Source organism: Salvelinus alpinus, chromosome 11 (assembly GCF_045679555.1).
Source record: "Salvelinus alpinus chromosome 11, SLU_Salpinus.1, whole genome shotgun sequence".
Taxonomy (NCBI): domain Eukaryota; kingdom Metazoa; phylum Chordata; class Actinopteri; order Salmoniformes; family Salmonidae; genus Salvelinus; species Salvelinus alpinus.
In genome coordinates, this window is record NC_092096.1 from 20,789,513 (window position 1) to 20,810,813 (window position 21,301).

The 21,301-nt window shown below is 41.0% G+C and overlaps 1 protein-coding gene across 4 annotated transcripts in view; it reads left to right on the forward strand.

Moving 5' to 3' along the window:
* LOC139533722 (zinc finger protein 709-like) overlaps positions 1 to 17,989 on the forward strand; it is a 19,220-nt gene extending 1,231 nt beyond the window's left edge. Inside the window, exons 1-10 of one of the 4 annotated variants that reach the window (XM_071332033.1) lie at positions 344 to 535; positions 2,184 to 2,279; positions 4,334 to 4,444; positions 4,603 to 4,726; positions 12,988 to 13,190; positions 13,459 to 13,557; positions 13,662 to 13,757; positions 13,894 to 14,004; positions 14,160 to 14,283; positions 14,804 to 17,989. In XM_071332033.1, coding sequence (XP_071188134.1) covers positions 359 to 535; positions 2,184 to 2,279; positions 4,334 to 4,444; positions 4,603 to 4,726; positions 12,988 to 13,190; positions 13,459 to 13,557; positions 13,662 to 13,757; positions 13,894 to 14,004; positions 14,160 to 14,283; positions 14,804 to 17,541 — 3,879 coding nt within the window. In that variant the 5' untranslated portion in view covers positions 344 to 358 and the 3' untranslated portion in view covers positions 17,542 to 17,989. Of the gene's footprint in view, positions 1 to 343; positions 536 to 2,183; positions 2,280 to 4,333; positions 4,445 to 4,602; positions 4,727 to 4,944; positions 7,978 to 8,562; positions 8,717 to 12,987; positions 13,191 to 13,458; positions 13,558 to 13,661; positions 13,758 to 13,893; positions 14,005 to 14,159; positions 14,284 to 14,803 lie in introns of those variants that run through there. The other 3 variants (XM_071332035.1, XM_071332034.1, XM_071332036.1) reach the window with 3 other exon arrangements.
* Positions 17,990 to 21,301: the final 3,312 nt, after the last annotated feature.

Sequence of the window (21,301 nt, forward strand, 5' to 3'; positions counted from 1 at the left end):
GCTATCTATTTGAGGTCTAAGCAGAACTTCTTCCGTGTACAGTATGAAGTTATATGCCTATCTATAATCAGAAGGCAGTTATTTTGCATCCTTTAGATCACTGAGCAGTCTACAAGAGCATGTTTCATCCACCTTTAGATGCAGATATTTCTAGTTATCATAGTAACACCACAATGCACCCTGGGGCTACCCTAGCCTTTAGCTCTGACCAGATAGTGTAGACGGTTGACTCTGGCCTGAGACAACGGTCTGGTAATGGTAATTGACTGAGATGAAGACCCTGACGTTGATTAACTCAATTGAATACTGACATTGGGCCTTATCTAGGCTATCTTTCATTTTCTCAAAATGTGTCCCAATGAGAACAGAGCAGTGCCTAGGAAGTGTGGGGTTGACCTTTGACCGACTATTGACTGGCCATTTGTCATTTCAGTTGGTTCTGGAGTTGTGTCGCACTGAGCAGACATTGGACCTCACAAAAATTCAAAAACACCTGGACAGGATCCGATCCCTCACATCCACTGAGGAAGCAGAGGTAAGTATCTTTCAAAGAGGGATTGGAGGTGAAGAATACATGCCTATGTCAGTGGGCACACTAACTGATGTTCACTGATGGGTACATCCATTTGAATTCAATCACTTTTAGACATCACCCCTTTTAAATTGAACAAAACCTTCCATACATATTTGTCCATTGTAGAAGTGCTCAGAAAGTGACTTTTTGTACCTGAATGCCAAAACATTCAAGAGATAAAGGTATACCCGACCATACCATGACATCATGTCTTCATCACTAAAAAAGATAACCAGTTGAGATTGATATCATTGAAAAACGTGCAAACAGTGTTTTCAAACTATTTTATAGTTTCTTAAAAAAAATGTTTTTTAATACTCTTTGTCATTTTTTAACCTTAATAAATGTAAATTATCTAAAAACACTTAAACTCAGATTCTTTTCATATTTGCATATGTTGTATCTCAGACCCTATTTTACATCAACTGAAGTTTTTGTGTTGAACCCGCAATGGGTTGAGACACAACGTACTCTTAAATACAGGTTGTCATGTTGTGGCTGATAAATGTGCTAAAATGGGAATCAAATTGAAATGTCTACTTTTAAATGGTACCACAAAAATTGTTGTAGGTCCACACATTAGAGAATGTTGACTAGAATGAAATATGTTGTTTTAAATGATACTATCAATCCTCCATAGGAAACCTATTGAAATCATAGAAATATGGATAATAGACATGACCATTTTAAGTTGACATTTGACGGTGGGTGGACCTGCGGTCATCTTTGTGGTAGAAAATTAGAAAACATTTCCATTCAATTAAAATAATGGTGTACCAGCTAACTTGCAGTGGTCTGGGGAGATTTGTACATTCTATACATTCTATTTCTATGATTGAAATGACACCCACCCTGTATTCAAGAGCATGTTGTGTCTCAACCGATGGCAGGCTCAACACAAAAACCTCAGATGATGTAGTGACGGCAGGTAGCCTAGTGGTTAGAGCGTTGGGCCAGTAACCGAAAGGTTGCTAGGTCGAATCTGTCATTCCTGAACAAGGCAGTTAACCCACTAAGCCGTCATTGTAAATAAGAATTTGTTCTTAACTGACTTGCCAAGTTAAATAAAAAATGTAAAGGTTTAAGCTACAACATATGGGAATATGAAACAAATCTGAGATTATTTGTTTATATATATATATTTATTTTTTAAAAGAAATTATTTAAAAAAATGACAACCCTTCTTGTAAGCTTTTAAATTACATCAAACCCAACCGTTTATCTTTTCCAGTAATGAAGACATGGATGTCTCATGGTATGGTGGGGTATGCAAAATGGGTCAACTTTACCTCCTGAATGTTTTGGCATTCAGATACAAAAAGTAACTTTCTGACCACTTCTTCCATAGGTAAATATGTATGGAATTTTTTATTTAAATCAAAACAGATGCTGTCAAAAAGTAATTGAATTCAAATGGATTTAACCTGATGTGCACCCGGTTGGCTGGAGAGTCAGCTTTAGGACCAATGAAAAATGATCTATAATGTGCTAACTCCACCCACCCGTGTCACCAGGCGATACCAAACCAATAAGCCCAACCAGACATACAGTATTGTGTGATTGAGTTGTAAGCTTCAATGATGTAATAGTTGTGCGTGTTTTGTTGCAGTCAGGTGATGCAGAGGTGGAATTATCTGAATCAAAGTTTGTGGAGCTGGTTGAATCTCTGCTGAAAGACCCAAGTGAAAGGGAGAACTTCTACCAGGTTCGTTTCTCCATTTACAGTTGAAGTCGGAAGTTGACAAACACTTGCGTTGGAATCATTAAAAGTTGTTTTTCAACCACTCCACACATTTCTAGTTAACAAACTATAGTTTTGGCAAGTCGGTTAGGACATCTACTTTGTGCATGACACAACTAATATTTCCAACAATTGTTTACAGAAAGATTATTTCACTTATAATTCACTGTATCACAATTCCAGTGGGTCAGAAGTTTACATACACTAAGTTGACTGTGCCTTTAAACAGCGTGGAAAATTCCAGAAAATTATGTCATGGCTTTAGAAGCTTCTGTTAGGCTAATTGACATCATTTGAGTCAATTGGAGGTGTACCTGTGGATATATTCAAGGCCTACCTTCAAACTCAGTGCCTCTTTGCTTGACATCATGGAAAAATCAAAAGAAATCAGCCAAGACCTCAGGTTCATCCTTGGTTCATCCTTGGGAGAAATCAGGTTCATCCTTGGGAGCAATTTCCAAACGCCTGAAGGTACCATGTTCATCTGTACAAACAATAGTATGCAAGTATAAACACCATGAGACCACGCAGCCGTCATACCGCTCAGGAAGGAGACGCGTTCTGTCTCCTAGAGATGAACATACTTTGGTGTGAAAAGTGCAAATCAATCCTAGAACAACAGCAAAGGACCTTGTGAAGATGCTGGAGGAAACAGGTACAAAAGTATCTATATCCACAGTAAAATGAGTCCTATATCGACATAACCTGAAAGGCTGCTCAGCAAGGAAGAAGCCACTGCTCCTAAACCGCCAGAAAAAAAGCCAGAAATGTCCTCTGGTCTGATGGAACAAAAATAGAACTGTTTGGCCATAATGAACATCGTTATGTTTGAAGGAAAAAGGGGGATAATTGCAAGCCGAAGAACACCATCCTAACCGTGAAGCACGGGGGTGGCAGCATCATGTTGTAGGGGTGCTTTGCTGCAGGAGGGACTGGTGCACTTCACAAAATAGATGGCATCATGAGGAAGGACAATTATCTGGATATATTGAAGCAACATCTCAAGATTTCAGTCAGGAAGTTAAAGCTTGGTCACAAATGGGTCTTCCAAATGTACAATGACCCCAAGCAAACTTTCAAAGTTGTGGCAAAATGGCTTAAGGACAACAAAGTCAAGGTATTGGAGTGGCTATCACAAAGCCCTGACCTCAATCCTATAGAAAATGTGTGGGCAGAACTGAAAAAGCGTGTGCGAGCAAGGAGGCCTACAAACCTGACTTAGTTACACCAGCTGTCAGGAGGAATGGGCCAACTTATTGTGGGAAGCTTGTGGAAGGCTACCCAAAATGTTTGACCCAAGTTGAACAATTTAAAGGCAATGCTACCAAATACTAATTGAGTGTATGTAAACTTCTGACCCACTGGGAATGTGATGAAAGAAATAAAAGCTGAAATAAATAATTATCTCTACTATTATTCTGGCATTTCACATTCTTCAAATAAAGTGATGATCCTAACTGACCTAAGACAGGGAATTTTTACTATGATTAAATGTCAGGAATTGTGAAAAACTGAGTTTAAATGTATTTGGCTAAGGTGTATGTAAACTTCCGACTTCAATTGTAGTCTTCACTCCATTTAGTCTTCGCTACAGTTAGAACCTAGCCTGGTAGCAGATCTGATGGTGATTTTGCCTACTCCATTGTCAATGTTTGGCCTCACAATTCCATAAGGAGTTGGCAAGAAAGCAGAAACAGACTGGCACCCAGGCTAGTTAGAACTCTGAGGGGCTGAGTTTTTATATTCTGAATGTTACATCCATGTACAAGACTGCATCTCCAATATGTTAAAGTACAATATTTATATGTTTGAGTCCTTCTCATTCACACATACTGTATCTCCACCTCCTGGTGTTTGTGGTTTAGTTATGATTTCTTTATAGATCAAACAAAAGGCTTAAACTTTCTGCTTTAGGATTTTGAAGTGGCTGTATGATGCTCTAAGACCAAAGGTAATATCAGTACACATTTTAGCCTAATTATGGACATTAATTATTTCATTAATTTATTCTCTCCTAGGACGTGTTCCCTGTGGAATTTGGGCCCAAGTATGACACTGCAATACAGATGCTGATGTTAGAATTCCTTTCCAGACTTGAGAAGTTACTTCCCATACCAGACCTTGAACAGGTAATAAGAATGAATAACACCTTTATCTAATTAGTTTGGGAAATTAGAAATCAAGAATACCAAGCAAGAATCAATAATATTTTCATGTTTAATAGACTGTGAGTCAGACATGAGTATGCAGTTGTTAATGCTTTTAAACCATGCTCCTCTCTCTCAAGACTGCCTCCTTGTTAAATGCTGTCCCCTCTGCCCTGGAGAAATGTGTACAATTTGTACCTGACCCCAAACAATTGAGGACCCTGCTCCAGTACCACAGAAAACGTGGACATTTGGACTCCATCCGTAAGTATCATACAGATTTATAGAGAATCCATGGCTTGGACTGGTTCTGCAAAAATGGCAAATGATGAGTGTCAGGTAGAGTAATTATGTATAGGAAATATATTATTGGTTATGTTTGTCTGGTAACAGTTTATATTTGAGGGATTGATATAATTATCATATATGCTGTTCAATTTAACCTTCATTTTTTTCATTGTCTCCATCTTTTGCATAAAAAGGAACTCCATCGTCCTTTGGTGACTTCATCCTCTCCTCTCTGTCTCTTCCACCATATGTGCGAGTGGTGACTGCCCCAGATGTAGACTCAGATACACAATCAGAAGGGATGAATTTGGAGGGAATGGAAGCAAGAGAGTTGTTGGAGAATCGGACAAAGGAAATTGATGTACTAGTCCCAGCAGATGAAGTTAAGAGATACATAATTACTGAGCAGGATTACGTTATGGACATGGAGTCTGCTGTTGGGGAAATTGACAATCAAGCTGTCACTGGCTTGAATTTACTCGGACCATCACATTTTCAACAATTAAAACGAAGCAAAAGGCTGCAGATTAAGAAAATGTTTTCAAAACGACGGAAACCTCGAAAGACTGATTCCTCCGGGCGTGCAATCAAACAGCCATCATCCAAGGTGCGTGTCTCCCCCAAAGGACGAAAACCACGAAAGACTGATTCTTCCGGGCGTGCAATCAAACAGCCATCATCCTCCAAGGGTCGGCCCTCCCCAAAGAAGTCATGCAAAAGAGGCCCATTCAGTAAGACATGTGAAGTGTGTGGAAAGACTTTCACTCGAGTCACAGCCATGAAAAGGCATCAGCTAACCCATACTGGAGATCTCAAGTTTAAGTGCCTCATGTGTGAAAAAAGCTTCAGGGATGGTCATAATCTGAAGAGACACCAGAGGCGAGTTTGTGAAAAGGAGCTAAACATGTTGGATGAAGATAAAAATGAGGAAGAGATCCCACAACCCTCAACTAGCAAACCTCAGATCACATCACTCCTCAAGACTCCCTCTCCACCAGAGCCATCTCATCAAGGAACTCTGGACACTATCACATCCTCTAACACATGCTCTGTATGTGGGAGGTATTTTGCTCGTACTTCAAGCTTGGTAAGGCACATGAGCTCCCACTCAAAAGAGCGTCCATTTGGGTGTGTCAATTGTGATAAGAGATTCAAGTATTCGTACGATTTGAAAAAACACCAGAGAGAATTGTGTCAGAAAGTGACCCAGGGAGATTTGTGTCAGGATGTTGGTCAGAACATGGCACAACAAAAGAGTGGCCTGCAACCAGAGAAGGATTTTCTAGCCACTGCAGAGAATCGAACCCAGGTAGATTCCAAAACCTGTTATGTCTGTGGTAAGATTTTGACTTGTACCTCACAGATGGAAAGGCACTTGAAATCTCACTCAAAGGCACGTCCCTTTAATTGTGCTGTTTGTGAGAGAAGTTTTAAGTACAAAGATACCTTGAAGAAACATCAGGAAATCCTTGGACACGAGGGCATCCTAGAAGACTTGGGTCAGAATGTGGACCAGCAACAAGTGGAAGTTAACACAGAGAGTTGCATCAGCCCTCTCACTACCAAGGAAATCGACACTGAGCCCCTTATCACGGCTGCTACCTCAGTGCCGACTCTCAAAGAACCCAAACCATGCACTGTGTGTGGGAAGATTTTTAACCGTGCTTCAGTTATGGCTATTCATATGAGATCCCATTCAGATGAGCGTCCTTATCAATGTGGCAACTGTGAACAGCGCTTTAAGTACATGCACAATCTGAATCAACACCAGAGATATATCTGTAAGGTGAACCGAGAAGAGTCCTCTCAGATGGCAGACCAGCACCAAGAGGAGGCGTCTAGTGAACTGCTGGCTGTTAAGGCTGATACCCCAGAGACATCTACCAGTCAACTACAACTGGTTCACTGGTGTAAAAAATGTGGAAAGTGTTTCGATGACATCTGTAATTTGAAGCAACACCAGGAAAGTTCATGCAAAGAGGAAAAAATAAAGGTGGTCTTCCAATGTGAAAAAAGAAAGGTAGTCTTCAAATGTGATGATTGTGGGAAGGACTTCAAAGGTTCATCATCCCTAAGGACACACAAGCGAATTCACAACCCATTCTATTGCTCTGATTGTGGAAGGGTCCTCCCAAACTCCATTGCCTTTGACAGACACAAGCTGATGCAGCACAAGGAAATCCAGTGTACCATGTGTGAGAAGACCTTTACCCTGTTGGGGCGTCTGAGAGATCACTACCTGCATCAACATAAATTCACAGGACCATACGCCTGCTCTCAATGTGAGAAAACTTTTACCCAGTTAAGATACCTTGTTGAGCATGAGAGAGTTCACTCAGGAGAGTACCCTTACCAGTGCTCTGTTTGTCAAGCAAAGTTCAATAAAGCAAATTCTCTAACAATACACAGTAGGAAGCACACAGGAGAAAAGCCGTTCCTGTGCTGGCAGTGTGGAAAGAGTTACAAGGATCGTGGAAACCTGTCAATGCATATGGGGACTCACTCAGAGGAGAGACCCTTTTCTTGTTCGCAGTGTGACATGACTTATCGGACAAAGATTCAGCTGAATACACACATTGAACAAGTTCATGAGGGGGTGAGATATACCTGTGCAGTCTGTGGAAAGCAGTTTTTGAAAGCAGTGTCATTGATAAGACATGAACTCACTCACACAGGAGAAAGACCATGGCCATGCTCCTATTGCACAAAAACCTTCATCACTGCCAATGAAAGGAGATTGCATGAAAGATACCATACTGGTGAGAGACCATACAAATGCCAAGACTGTGGAAAGTCCTTCGTACAGTTATGCTTTCTGAAAGCACACCAACGACTTCACACAGGAGAGAAGCCATTTGCATGCAGCGTTTGTGACAAACGTTTCAGATTGAATTACCATAGGCAAAGACACGAGCAAACCCATACAGGAAAACAGAAGCCACATGTGTGTGCGGAATGTGGGTTAGCTTTCGCTCAAAGAAAGCGCTTGACTGAACACCAATGCACTCACTCCTTGAATTAAAATGTACTTTCTTTTAACTCTAATGTTTCTTTGTATTGTTATTCATTTTATGACAGTACAGTGGGGAAAGTAGTGAGGGAGACAGACAGAAAGAAGGGTAGAGAAGGGGCTTGAACCCTCGTCACCAAGCATTACCACTCTGTTAGACTCTGGCATTTGAGTTCTTGTTGTGTACTATAAATAAAAACACAGGTTTAACACCTCAGGTTTGAATGAATATTCTAATTTTCAGCTTTGTTTCATCATTCCATCGATAATTTCAATAGCTAATTTGTAGTATGTACAGTAAAGGATGAAACATGTAAACTGTTCTCAAATAACCACAACATTGCATTTTATGATCATGGCAATAATAAAGGAGGACATGAAAATATCCATGTGTATTCACATTTGTAACTTTTGGAAAATATACACTTCATAGAGAAGTCAACCAATGCATGCAAAAATATCTGTTTTATTAGGATCCTTCAGGATCATTACCGGTTAAACTGGAACAAAATGATTAATTACGTTTGATTTTACTGCAAGGTAGGCTAATCCCTGGAAAGGTCGGCAAAGGCTATTGACATTTTTTTTTGACAGTTTCATGATATTTACGCACTTCCCGGTGGGTTTTCTTAATTGTAATAATTATCAAAGGGTATGGCTAACCTATAGTAAGCGTTCCAATATGGCAAACCAAGTCAGTAACTGAATTTGCTGGCAAATATGTCTTTCTTATAATGTACAACTTCACGGGTATTTGTTATTCAGAAATTTGTGGGCGGTAAACGCAACCGGAAATTGAACGGACTAAATTCTCTGTCACACTGCTACTGAAGATAAGGTTTAAAACTTGCAAGCCTTTAAACGTAGAAATTATAGCTGTCGCACTTAGCAACATTTCATGTTTCTTGGGTGAATATGGTATGAGGACGAGATGGACGAGAATCCTGACGAAAATGGTATTGTGGATTTTGTTAACTAGGTTTGGTGTGCTTGATGTTCAACATGGCGTATCCTTGCTAAATTTGCATTTGTTGTTCTTTTAGCATGCTAGGAATGTGAGGACTAGTATTTCAGAATCATCCACGGTTATGTTTTGTAAGGGATTGCCTGTTTTAATAATAAGTGATTGGATATATGTAGTTATTCAGCACGCTTTGCATTGTAGGACAACATAGAGACCTAACGTTACCTTGACAAGAATGCATTGTTTTTACCCCAAATAAATAATCTGTCTTTTTAAACATATTCGAAACTAATCGGGTGCGCGTTGTTGGCTTGTGCATGCAGTTCGAACGTTTGGGGCATCACCATAGGTTTCATTGTCTGTTATTTGAAATCTGCTACATTTTAGTAAATATTTTAAACATGTATTTGAAGCAGCTCTGTTTTATGTTCAATTTAACTTTGAATCTGTTAAGTATTCAATCAGGGTTGCGGCTCATATCAATTTCTTTAGCCCCGCACTGTATGTAGATGCTGAGATTGGGCTCCTTGGGACGTCCTTACCCTTACTTTATTACATTTTAACTTAAATGGGGTGACGTCAGAGTTGGACGTCCCAATGGTCCCTTTTATACTGAACAAAACTTTAAACGCAACATGTAACGTTAGTGTTGGTCCCATGTTTCATGAGCTGAAATAAAAGATCCCAGAAATGTCCTATATGCACAAAAAGCTTACTTCTCTCAAATGTTGTGCACATATTTGTTAGCATCCCTGTTAATGAGCATTTCTAATTTGCCAAGATAATCTGTCCCCATGACAGGTGGGGCATATCAAGAAGCTGATTAAACAGCACGATCATTACACAGGTGCACCTTGTGCTGGGGACAATAAAAGGCCATTCTAAAAGTTCAGTTTTGTCACACAACACAATGCCACAGATGTCTCAAGTTAAGAGGGAGTGTGCAATTGACATGCTGACTCCAGGAATGTCCACCAGAGCTGTTGCCAGACAATTGAATGTTCATATCTCTACCATAAGCCGCCTCCAACGACACCCGATGATGGCGCCGGAAGGGATGGCTGCCGTGTTATTGGGTCTTAACCAACCATTTTATTTTTCGCGTTCTTCATAACTTGTTTTGTACATAATGTTGCTGCTACTGTCTCTCATGACCGAAAAGAGCTGGACATCAGAACTGCGATTTACCTCAGATTAGACTAAGAGTTCTTCTAAAATGAGTCAGGCGAGAGGGATATACTACAGACACCTGACCAGACCCAGATCTCCATCATTCGCTGGAGAAGGAAACCGAGATTTTTGCGGAAAAAGATCAGGGTGCCTTGTGAGGATCAGGCGACAAGTGGCTAATCAGCCGTTGCCTTCCGTCCTGCTAGCTAACATTCAATTGCTGGAAAATAAATGGAACGAACTGAAAGCACGTGTATATACTACCAAAGAGACATTAATAACTGTAATATCTTATGTTTCACCGAGTCGTGGCTGAATGACGACATTAAGAACATACAGCTGGCGGGTTATACACTCTATCGGCAGGTTAGAACTGCAGCCTCTGGTAAGACACGGGGTGGGGGCCTATGCATATATGTAAACAACAGCTGGTGCACGATATCTAACCTGCTCACCTGAGGTAGAATATCTCATGATAAGCTGTAGACCACACTATCTATCTAGAGAGTTTTCATCTGTATTTTTCATAGCTGTCTACGTACTACCACAGACAGATGCTGGCACTAAAAGCACACTCAATGAGCTGTATACCGGCATAAGCAAACAGGAAAATGCTCATCCAGAGGCGGCACTCCTATTGGCCAGGGGCTTTAATGCAGGGATACTTAAATCAGTTTTACCTCATTTCTATCAGCACTAGAGGGGAAAAAGATATAGACCACCTTTACTCCACACACAGAGATGTGTACAAACCTCCCTTGTCCTCCATTTGGCAAATCTGACCATAATTCTATCTTCCTGATTGCAAGCAAAAATGTAAACAGGAAGCACCAGTGACTGTCTATAAAAGAAAAAAAAAAGTGGTCAGATGCTAAGCTACAGGACTGTTTTGCTAGCACAGACTGGAATATGTTCTGGTATTCTTCCGATGGCATTGAGGAGTAAACCACATCTGTCACTGGCTTTATCAATAAGTGAATCGAGGACGTCGTACCCAGAGTGACTGTACGTACATACCCCAACCAGAAGCCATGGATTACAGGCAACATACGGCACTGAGCTAAAGGGTAGCGCTGCCTCTTTCAAGGAGCGAGACTCTAACCCGGAAGCTTATGAGAAATCCCGCTATGCCCTCCGACGAACCATCAAACAGGCAAAGGGTCAATACAGGACTAAGATCGAATCGTACCTCACCGGCTCCGATGATCGTCGGATGTGGCAGGGCTTGCAAACTATTACAGACTACAAAGGGAAGCACAGCCGAGAGCAGCCCAGTGACACAAGCCTACCAGATGAGCTAAATCATTTCTATGGTCGCTTCGAGGCAAGTAACACTGAAACATGCATGAGAGCATCAGCTGTTCCGGATGACTGTGATCACGCTCTCCGCAGCCGATGTAAGACCTTTAAACAGGTCAACATTCACAAGGCCGCAGGGCCAGACGGATTACCAGGATGTGTACTCCGAGCATGTGCTGACCAACTGGCAAGTGTCTTCACTGACATTTTCAACCTCTCCCTGTCTGAGTCTGTAATACCAACATGTTTGAAGCAGACCACCATAGTCCCTGTGCCCAAGAACACTAAGGTAACCTGCCTAAATGACGACTGACCCGTAGCCCTCATGTCTGTAGCCATGAAATGCTTTGAACGGCTGGTCATGGCTCAATTCAAAACCATAATCCAAGAAACCATAGACCCACTCCAATTTGCATACCGCACCAATAGATCCACAGATGATGCAATATTCATTGCACTCCACGCTGCCCTTTCACACCTAGACAAAAGGAACACCTATGTGAGAGTGCTATTCATTGACTACAGCTCAGCGTTCACCACCGTAGTGCCTTCCAAGTTCATCACTAAACTAAGGACCCTGGGACTAAACACCTCCCTCTGCAACAGGATCCTAGACTTCCTGACGGGCCGCCCCCAGGTGATAAGGGTAGGCAACAACACATCCGCCACACTGATCCTCAACACTGGGGCCCCTCAGGGGTGCGTGCTCAGTCCCCTCCTGTACTCCCTGTTCACTCATGACTGCACGGCTAGGCATGACTCCCAACGCCGTCATTAAGATTGCTGATGACACAACAGTGGTAGGCCTGATCACCGACAACGATAAGACAGCCTATGGGGAGGAGGTCAGAGATCTGACCGTGTGGCGCAAGTACAACAATCTCTCCCTCAACATGATCAAGACAAAGGAGATGATCGTGGACTACAGGAAGAGGACCGAGCACGCCCCCATTCTCAGCGACAGGGTTGTTGTGGAGCAGGTTAGGAGCTTCAAGTTGCTTGCCGTCCACATCACTAACATGGTCCAAGCACACCAAGACAGTCGTGAAGAGGGCACGACAAAACCTATTCCCACCTCAGGAGACTGAAAAGATTTGGCATGGGTCCTCAGATCCTCAAAAGGTTTTACAGCGGCACCATCGAGAGCATCTTGATGGGTTGAATCACTGCCTGGAATGGCAACTGTTCGGCCTCCGACCGCAAGGCACTACAGAGGGTAGTGCGTACTGCCCAGTACATCACCGTGGGCAAAGCTTCCTGCCATCCAGGACCTCTATACCAGGCGTTGTCAGAGGAAGGCCCTAAAAATTGTCAAAGACTCCAGCCACCCTAGTCATACACTTTTCTCTCTGCTACTGCATGGCTTCTTCACCTGCGGGATCGTCTGAGACCAGCCACCCAGACAGCTGATGAAACTGAGAAGTATTTATGTCTGTAATAAAGCACTTTTGTGGGGGGAAAACAAATTCAGATTGGCTGGGCCTGGCTTCCAATTGAGGGGCCTATGCCCACCCATGGCTGCGACCCTGCCCAGTCATGTGAAATCCATAAATTAGAACCTAATGAATTCATTTAAATCGACTAATTTTCTTATTTGAACTGTAACTCAGTGAAATCGTATGTTGTGTTTTATATTTTTGTTCAGTATAGCATTTAGACCTCCCCTTCTAACTATACCTAGGTTCTATGAATGTGTACACCTGGTCAAGGTGACTGTATAGTGCAGTGGGAAAACGTCTTAGCTAGCCAGACATCTGGGTAGCTTTGTTTACAAATTTATTTTCCTATTTTTAGGTCCCCCTCTTCTTCTTCCCTCTCTGCGTCTCTTCATTCCACCACTGCGGCTTGTCTCTGCAGCCATGTGGCAAGTGGTTCAGCGAGGAGATGTTCAAGATTATGGGATGCTGGAGGAGTTTGTCACCACGGTGACTGAGATTGTGCCAGAGCTTTTGAGTTGCAGTCAGAGGGCCCAACTCATTCTGGGGCTTCGAGCAAGGGTAAGAGATTGGGTTCAGAATGTGGGAAAAGAAGCATGCAACAAGATCATGTGAGGTTAGTCTCTGACAACACTATTGTTGACTCTAGCCTAAAACAGCCAGCTGTTAAACATTGATTGAGATAAAGACCCTGACACTGGTTTCTCAAATACTGCCGTTGGCCCTTAGCTAGTCTATCTATCATTATCTCCAAATGAGAACAGAGCAATGCCTACGAAGTGTGTGGTTGACCTTTTCACTACTCCTGACTGGTCATCTGTAATTTTAGATGGTTCTGGAGTTGTGTCGCACTGAGCAGACAGCAGACCAAGACATTCAGCAACACCTGGACAGGATCCGAAGCCTCATATCCACTGGGGAAGCAGAGGTGACTGTCTTTCTGGGAGGGAGCAAAGACCTATGTCACTCAAAGTATTCTGTCATTGAGTTGTAAAATGTGATTATTTAATTGTTGTGCGTGTTTTGTTGCAGTCAGGTGATGCAGAGGTGGAATTATCTGAATCAAACTTTGTGGAGCTGGTTGAATCTCTGCTGAAAGACCCAAGTGAAAGGGAGACCTTTTACCAGGTTTGTTTTGCTCTTATACGGTGGGAAAGTATCAACGTTTTGCTGGTCTATGTTTTAGTGGCCTAGTTTTATATTGTTTCAAACCAATATAAATATAGGGTTTATTGGCATTTTAGGTTAATTTATTCTCTCCTAGGACGTGTTCCCTGTGGAATTTGGGCCCAAGTATGACACTGCAATACAGATGCTGATGTTAGAATTCCTTTCCAGACTTGAGAAGTTACTTCCCATACCAGACCTTGAACAGGTAATAAGAATGAATAACACCTTTATCTAATTAGCTTGGGGAATTAGAAGTCAAGAATAGCAATCAGTAATATGTTTCACTTTTAAACAAAGAAACTCAGTGTGACATGAGTTTGTAGTTGTTAATGCTTTTACACCATGTTCCTCTTTCTCAAGACTGCCTCCTTGTTAAATGCTGTCCCCTCTGCCCTGGAGAAATGTGTACAGTTTGTACCTGACCCCATACAATTGAGGACCCTGCTCCAGTACCACAGAAAACTTGGACATTTGGACTCCATCCGTAAGTATCACACAGTGTTATAGATTGGTTGTGCCAAAATTGCAATTATAAACGGGGTAGTTTGGGTCTTGGATACTGATTGGTTGATACCGCATTTCAGCCATGTGTATATCAAACAATTTACCACAGGTATGATGTATAAATACTTGTTTACTGCTCTAATTACGTTGGTAACCAGTTTATATTAGCAATAAGGCACCTCTGTTTTTTGGGGTGTATGCGCATTGCTAAGGGCTTTATACAGGCACTCCACATTGCGTCGTGCTTAAGAACAGCCCTTAGCCGTGGTATATTGGCCATATACCACACCCCATCGGCCTTCTGCTTAAATGTACCACACACCCTCGGCCTTATTACTTGAATGATTTGTGTCAAGTAGAACAAATAATACTTTTATCGGTTAAAGTTTATATTTGAGGCATTTACATAATTTGCATGTATGTTAGTCAACTACTGTTGCAAAAAAAGTGAATTCAGTTTAACTTTTTTTTTTCATTGTCTCCCTCTTTTGCATAAAAAGGAACTCCATCGTCCTTTGGTGACTTCATCCTCTCCTCTCTGTCTCTTCCTCCATATGTGCGAGTGGTGACTGCCCCAGATGTAGACTCAGATACACAATCAGAAGGGATGAATTTGGAGGGAATGGAAGCAAGAGAGTTGTTGGAGAATCGGACAAAGGAAATCGATGTACTAGTCCCAGCAGATGAAGTTAGAAGATACATAATTACTGAGCAGGATTATGGTATGGACATGGAGTCTGCCGTTGGGGAAATTGACAATCAAGCTGTCACTGGCTTGAATTTACTCAGACCATCACATTTTCAACAATTAAAACGAAGCAAAAGGCTGCAGATTAAGGAAATGTGTTCAAAAGGTAGAACACCTCAAAAGACTGGGCTTGCAAACAGACAGCCATCATCCTCCAAGGTGTGCCCTTCCCCAAAGAAGTCATACAAAAGAGGCCCATTCAGTAAGACATGTGAAGTGTGTGGAAAGACTTTCACTCGGGTCGCAGCCATGAAAAGGCATCAGCTAACCCACACTGAAGATCTCAAGTTTAAGTGCCACAAATGTGAAAAATTATTCTCGGATGGTCATAATCTGAAGAGACACCAGAGGCGAGTTTGTGAAAAGGAGCTAAACATGTTGGATGAAGATAAAAATGAGGAAGAGATCCCACAACCCTCAACTAGCAAACCTCAGATCACATCACTCCTCAAGACACCCTCTCCACCAGAGCCATCTCATCAAGGAACTCTGGACACTATCACAGCCACTAACACATGCTCTGTGTGTGGGAGGTTTTTTACTCGTACTTCCAGCTTGGTGAGGCACATGAGCTCCCACTCAAAAGAGCGTCCATTTAGGTGTGTTAATTGTGGTAAGAGATTCAAGTATTCATACGATTTTAGGAAACACCAGAGAGAATTGTGCCAGAAAATGACCCAGGGAGATTTGTGTCAGGATGTTGGTCAGAACATGGCACAACAAAAGAGTGGCCTGCAACCAGAGAAGGATTTTCTTGCCACTGCATATAATCGAGCTCAGGTAGATTCCAAAACCTGTTGTGTGTGTGGTAAGATTTTGACTTGTACCTCACAGATGGAAAGGCATTTGAAATCTCACTCAAAGGCACGTCCCTTTCATTGTGCTATTTGTGAGAGAAGCTTTAAGTACAAAGACTCTTTGAAGAAACATCAGGAAATCCTTGGACACGAGGGCATCCTAGAAGACTTTGGTCTGAGTGTGGACCATCAACAAGTGGAAGTTAACACAGAGAGTTGCAGCATCCCTCTCACTACCAAGGAAAACAACACTGAGCCCCTTATCAAGGCTTTTACTCCAGCGCCAACTGCCAAAGAACACGCATGCACTGTGTGTGGGAAGATTTTGGACTGTGCTTCTCATTTAGCTACTCATATGAGATCCCATTCAGATGAGCGTCCTTATCAATGTGTCAACTGTGAACAGCGTTTTAAGTACAAGCAAAGTTTGAATCAACACCAGAGATATATCTGTAAGGTGAACCGAGAAGAGTCCTCTCAGATGGCAGACCAGCACCAAGAGGAGGCGTCTAGTGAACTGCTGGCTGTTAAGGCTGATACCCCAGAGACATCTACCAGTCAACTACAACTGGTTCACTGGTGTAAAAAATGTGGAAAGTGTTTCGATGACATCTGTAATTTGAAGCAACACCAGGAAAGTTCATGCAAAGAGGAAAAAATAAAGGTGGTCTTCCAATGTGAAAAAAGAAAGGTGGTCTTCAAATGTGATGATTGTGGGAAGGACTTCAAAGGTTCATCATCCCTAAGGACACACAAGCGAATTCACAACCCATTCTATTGCTCTGATTGTGGAAGGGTCCTCCCAAACTCCATTGCCTTTGACAGACACAAGCTGATGCAGCACAAGGAAATCCAATGTACCATGTGTGAGAAGACCTTTACCCTGTTGGGGCGTCTGAGAGAACACTATCTGCATCAACATAAATTTACAGGACCATACCCCTGCTCTCAATGTGAGAAAACGTTCACTCAGTTATCGTACCTTGTCATCCATGAGAGGGTTCATTCAGGAGAGTACCTGTACCAGTGCTCTGTTTGTCAAGCAAAGTTCAATTCAGCAAATTCTCTAACAATACACAGTAGGAAGCACACAGGAGAAAAGCCGTTCCTGTGCTGGCAGTGTGGAAAGAGCTTCAAGGCTGCTGGAGAACTGTCAGTGCATATGGGGACCCACTCAGAGGAGAGACCATTTTCCTGTTCGCAGTGTGACATGTCCTACAGAACAAAACTTCAGCTAAATTCACACATTGAACAAGTTCATGAGGGGGTGAGATACCCTTGTACAATCTGTGGAAAGCAGTTTTACAAAGCAGTGTCATTGAAAAGACATGAACTCACTCACACAGGAGAAAGACCATTTCCATGCTCCTATTGCACAAAAACCTTCATCACTGCCAATGAAAAAAGGCTGCATGAAAGATACCATACTGGTGAGAGACCATACAAATGCCAAGACTGTGGAAAGTCGTTCATTCAGTCAGGTTACCTGAAATCACACCGACGTCTTCACACAGGAGAGAAGCCATTTGCATGTAGCTTTTGTGATAAAAGTTTCAGATTGTCTTATCATAGGTTAAAACACGAGCGAACCCATACAAGAAAAAATAAGCCACATGTGTGTGGAGAATGTGGGTTAGCTTTCGCTCAAAAAAAGCGCCTGACTGAACACCTATGCACTCACCCCGTGAATTAAAGTTGAAGTTTTTTTTGGAACTCTGATGTTCCTTTGTATTGTTATTAATTTTAAGACAGTACAGCAGGGAAAGTAGTGAGGGAGAAGAAAAGTAGGGGCACAGACAGAAGGGCAGAGAAGGAGTTTGAACCCTCGTCACCAGGCAGGTATATGTGGACCGGAGTCAAAAGCATTACCACTCTGGCATTTGAGTTCTTGTTGTGTACTGTGTGTGTATATATATATATATATATATATACAAACACTGGTTTAACACCTTTTGCTTTTAATAGTTTTCTTGTTTGTTGTTCATTTAATCTTTTTTTTCATATTCCCTATATAATTTCATTAGCTAAATTGTAATGTAACCTGTTATTCTCAAATAACTACAACATTGCATTTTCTGACAAAAGCAATAATAAAGGAGGACATGAAAATATCTGATTAAAAACGTGTGTATTCACATTCATATCTTGCACAGATTCACTTCATACATTTCTGCAAGCGTTGGTTGAGTTTTGTATCAGTCATATTTGTATCATTCAGGTCAACATCACTGGTCCTCAAATGTCTGTGACACTGGAACAAAATGATTAATGATGTTTGATTTAACTGGAAGGTAGGCTAATCCATAGAAAGGTCCTTTTGGAGGAAGGGTATTTTTTCGGGCATATTGGCTATTTAAAATTTTTATCCAAAAGCTTAATGGAGAAATAATTAATCGAAGTTTGGAATATATTACTCAGGCCTTCTTTAAACCACTATAACTGTCTCCGCAGTGCAATTACTTTGGGCACGTGAGAGTCAGCAACATGACAGCATACACGAACAGCACAAATGACACTCATAACCAAATGCAACACCATGGATGCTCGAGTGGAGCACGTTTGTTAAAGCAGTGACCAACCTTTCAAACTGTGTTGCATTGTGGGGATTAACAATTTCCGACATTCGTCTACATGAACTTTACAACAACCATGTGATCAAAAGTCACGCAGTTTCGACTGCAGTCGACTTCAATTTTCTGCAGTTGCTCCTCACCAGCTGCAATTTGCAGCCATCGCCTGCGTTGTGGGAGGCACACATTTCCTTAAATGTACTATCTTTTTTTTTCTTACCAGTACCATGGTATTTTCCTGACAAAAAAACGTGATGAAAAAAATGTGCTAGCTACCATGGTACAAAAATGAACAATGGTTTTGTACTAGTAGCATGTTGTAAAACAAAAGCATGGTACTTTACAGTGAATTATGATGTCTGTGCCCCACCGATTTCCTGGTAAAGTGACCAAAATCGAAGTAATTTATGATACTCGCATAATGCAACATTGACTACTATTGTAGCTCTGAAATGGCTAAGCATAAACCTAGTACCCTCTTAAACCCCTTTAGCTCATAGTGAAAAACCACAACACACATGGTCTAGTAGTGAACCCTCAGCACCTTGGGAGCTGGATGGAGTTTGAGAAGAATGACAGGAGTCGGAAAACTTGAAGATTTAAAATAGTTCATCTGGTAAGTTAACTAACTTCTCTCTTCAATACATTTTTCAGTTTGCTCTCTCATTCAACTGAATTGGTTACTCTTATACAATTCTAAATAGCCAACATACAAAAAATATATATTTTTAAAGGTATTAATAATATTATTTAATAGATTCTCAACATATCCCTAAAACAGCCATTTACAATGTTTCAATATATATCATTTTTGGAACCATTCATCATAATTGTGCATTACCATGGTAGAATGTATAATACCGTTTAACACCATGGTATTTCCATGATCCACATCTATACCATGTTATAAATGAGGCAATACCATGGTAGTATTTAGGTACAATGGCAGTACCATGGTAATACCATCACACTTCAAGGCTAAAACCATGGTACATGACTACAACAGGCTAGCTTGACTGGAGCGAACTTTAGCTGACTTCTAGTTAATGTTAACGGGCTTTTATAAATTAATGAAACTATCAAAACATTAAATAACAATTATATAACTACACTCCGTTTAACTTGGTGTTTCCTATCCTATGGTTTACAACTCGCTCACCGTGATGATAACGTTTAAAATATTTCGTTTATCTGGTGCCTCATCAGTTTTCTTGAATTGACTCACTAACTAGGCAGGCTAGCGCGAGAGCCACTGTGAGAGAGCGCGTGAAGCACCCACTAGAGCGAGCGGCTCCCTCTGCGGGCTGAAACAAGCACAACGCCCCTTGACTATAAATACTAAATTATTACAAAATGCCAAAGATCAGGCTACCATATATCTCACTTTCTCCCACATTTCAGGTTGGCAACACAGGGAACCCAAACATGAGCAAAAAAACGGTACTATTAAAACAGAAAGTATTACCCCTTTTTTCACAGCAACTATTTCCCTTTTTCTTTGATGTTTCAGAAAACTAGGACCAACAAGTAGCCTGCCTCTTTTATCAGAAACTTGCCCATACTGGTATATCAATTCATCAATATAATGCCAACCAACGTCTTTTCACATTGGGGGGTTTATTTATTTAATGCATTATATAGCCATTGTACCATGGTAACGCACACTTAATAAAGATAGTACCATATATCATTTTTGGAACCATTCATCACAATTGTGCATTACCATGGTAGAATGTATAATGCCGTTTAACACCATGGTATTTCCATGATCCACATCTATACCATGGTATAAATGAGGCAATACCATGGTAGTATTTAGGTACAATGGCAGTACCATGGTAGTACCATCACACTTCAAGGCTAAAACCATGGTACATTTCCATAATTCAGACAATACCATGGTTTAAGTGAAAGTACCTTAGTAGTACCATGGTATGAATGAAAGTACCATAGTACTAGCATGGTACATTTTTGTAAGGGAATTGTCAACTGATCATTAGAGTGTTTTTGTTTGACAGATGCGAACGGAACCAAAGACTAACAGGTAGCAATTTAGCCGCGTGGATATAATTATAATTATTAAACATGTTTTATTGCAACAATAATAGCAATATTACACATCAATACAGGGACATTCCTGTGTATACAATAAATATTTAAAAAAAACAACACCAGGACATCTTTAGATGTGACAAGACTATGAGACATTAACAGACATTCAGAGACATGACTTCTAATAATTTCCCCAACTTTTTAAGTTTCACAAGTTTGAGGGATTTATAACATTTTAACAGTTCAATGAAAAAGAAAAAAAAATGAATTTTCCTACCCCATTTACATGTGTGAATATATTATTTGGCCAAGAGAATAATAATGTTAATAAAATAGTTATTATCGGAATTACAAAGATAAGCATAATGCCATTTAACATCATCAAAGGTAAACATATACAGTGGATATGTACAAAGGAATGTGATATTTGAGGCTCTCTCCCCATTTTTATTCTTACATTTAATTTAACCTTAACTGACTTGCCTAGTTAAATAAAGAACAAATTCTTATTTACAATGAGGGCCTACAACTTGATAGTACAATGTACACAAATATTTTCAGTGTGTGATATGAGGGTTGGAGACATGTTTATTTTGACATTACAAAGAATAACTTTTCTAAACAATGACAACACTGCCATGTTGCACTGAGCCTTGCTGTTAGAAAACCACATCAATGTCAGTCTTTAAACTGTAGCAGATTCACTTCCCCTGACTTCACTCCTCAAATTTTTGTCTGCAGACGGTTGCTTCAGCCTTACCACTCATACAAGCCCACATAACACTGCTTTTATGGGCAGCAAGCACATCCCAGGGGGCATCAGTTCCAATG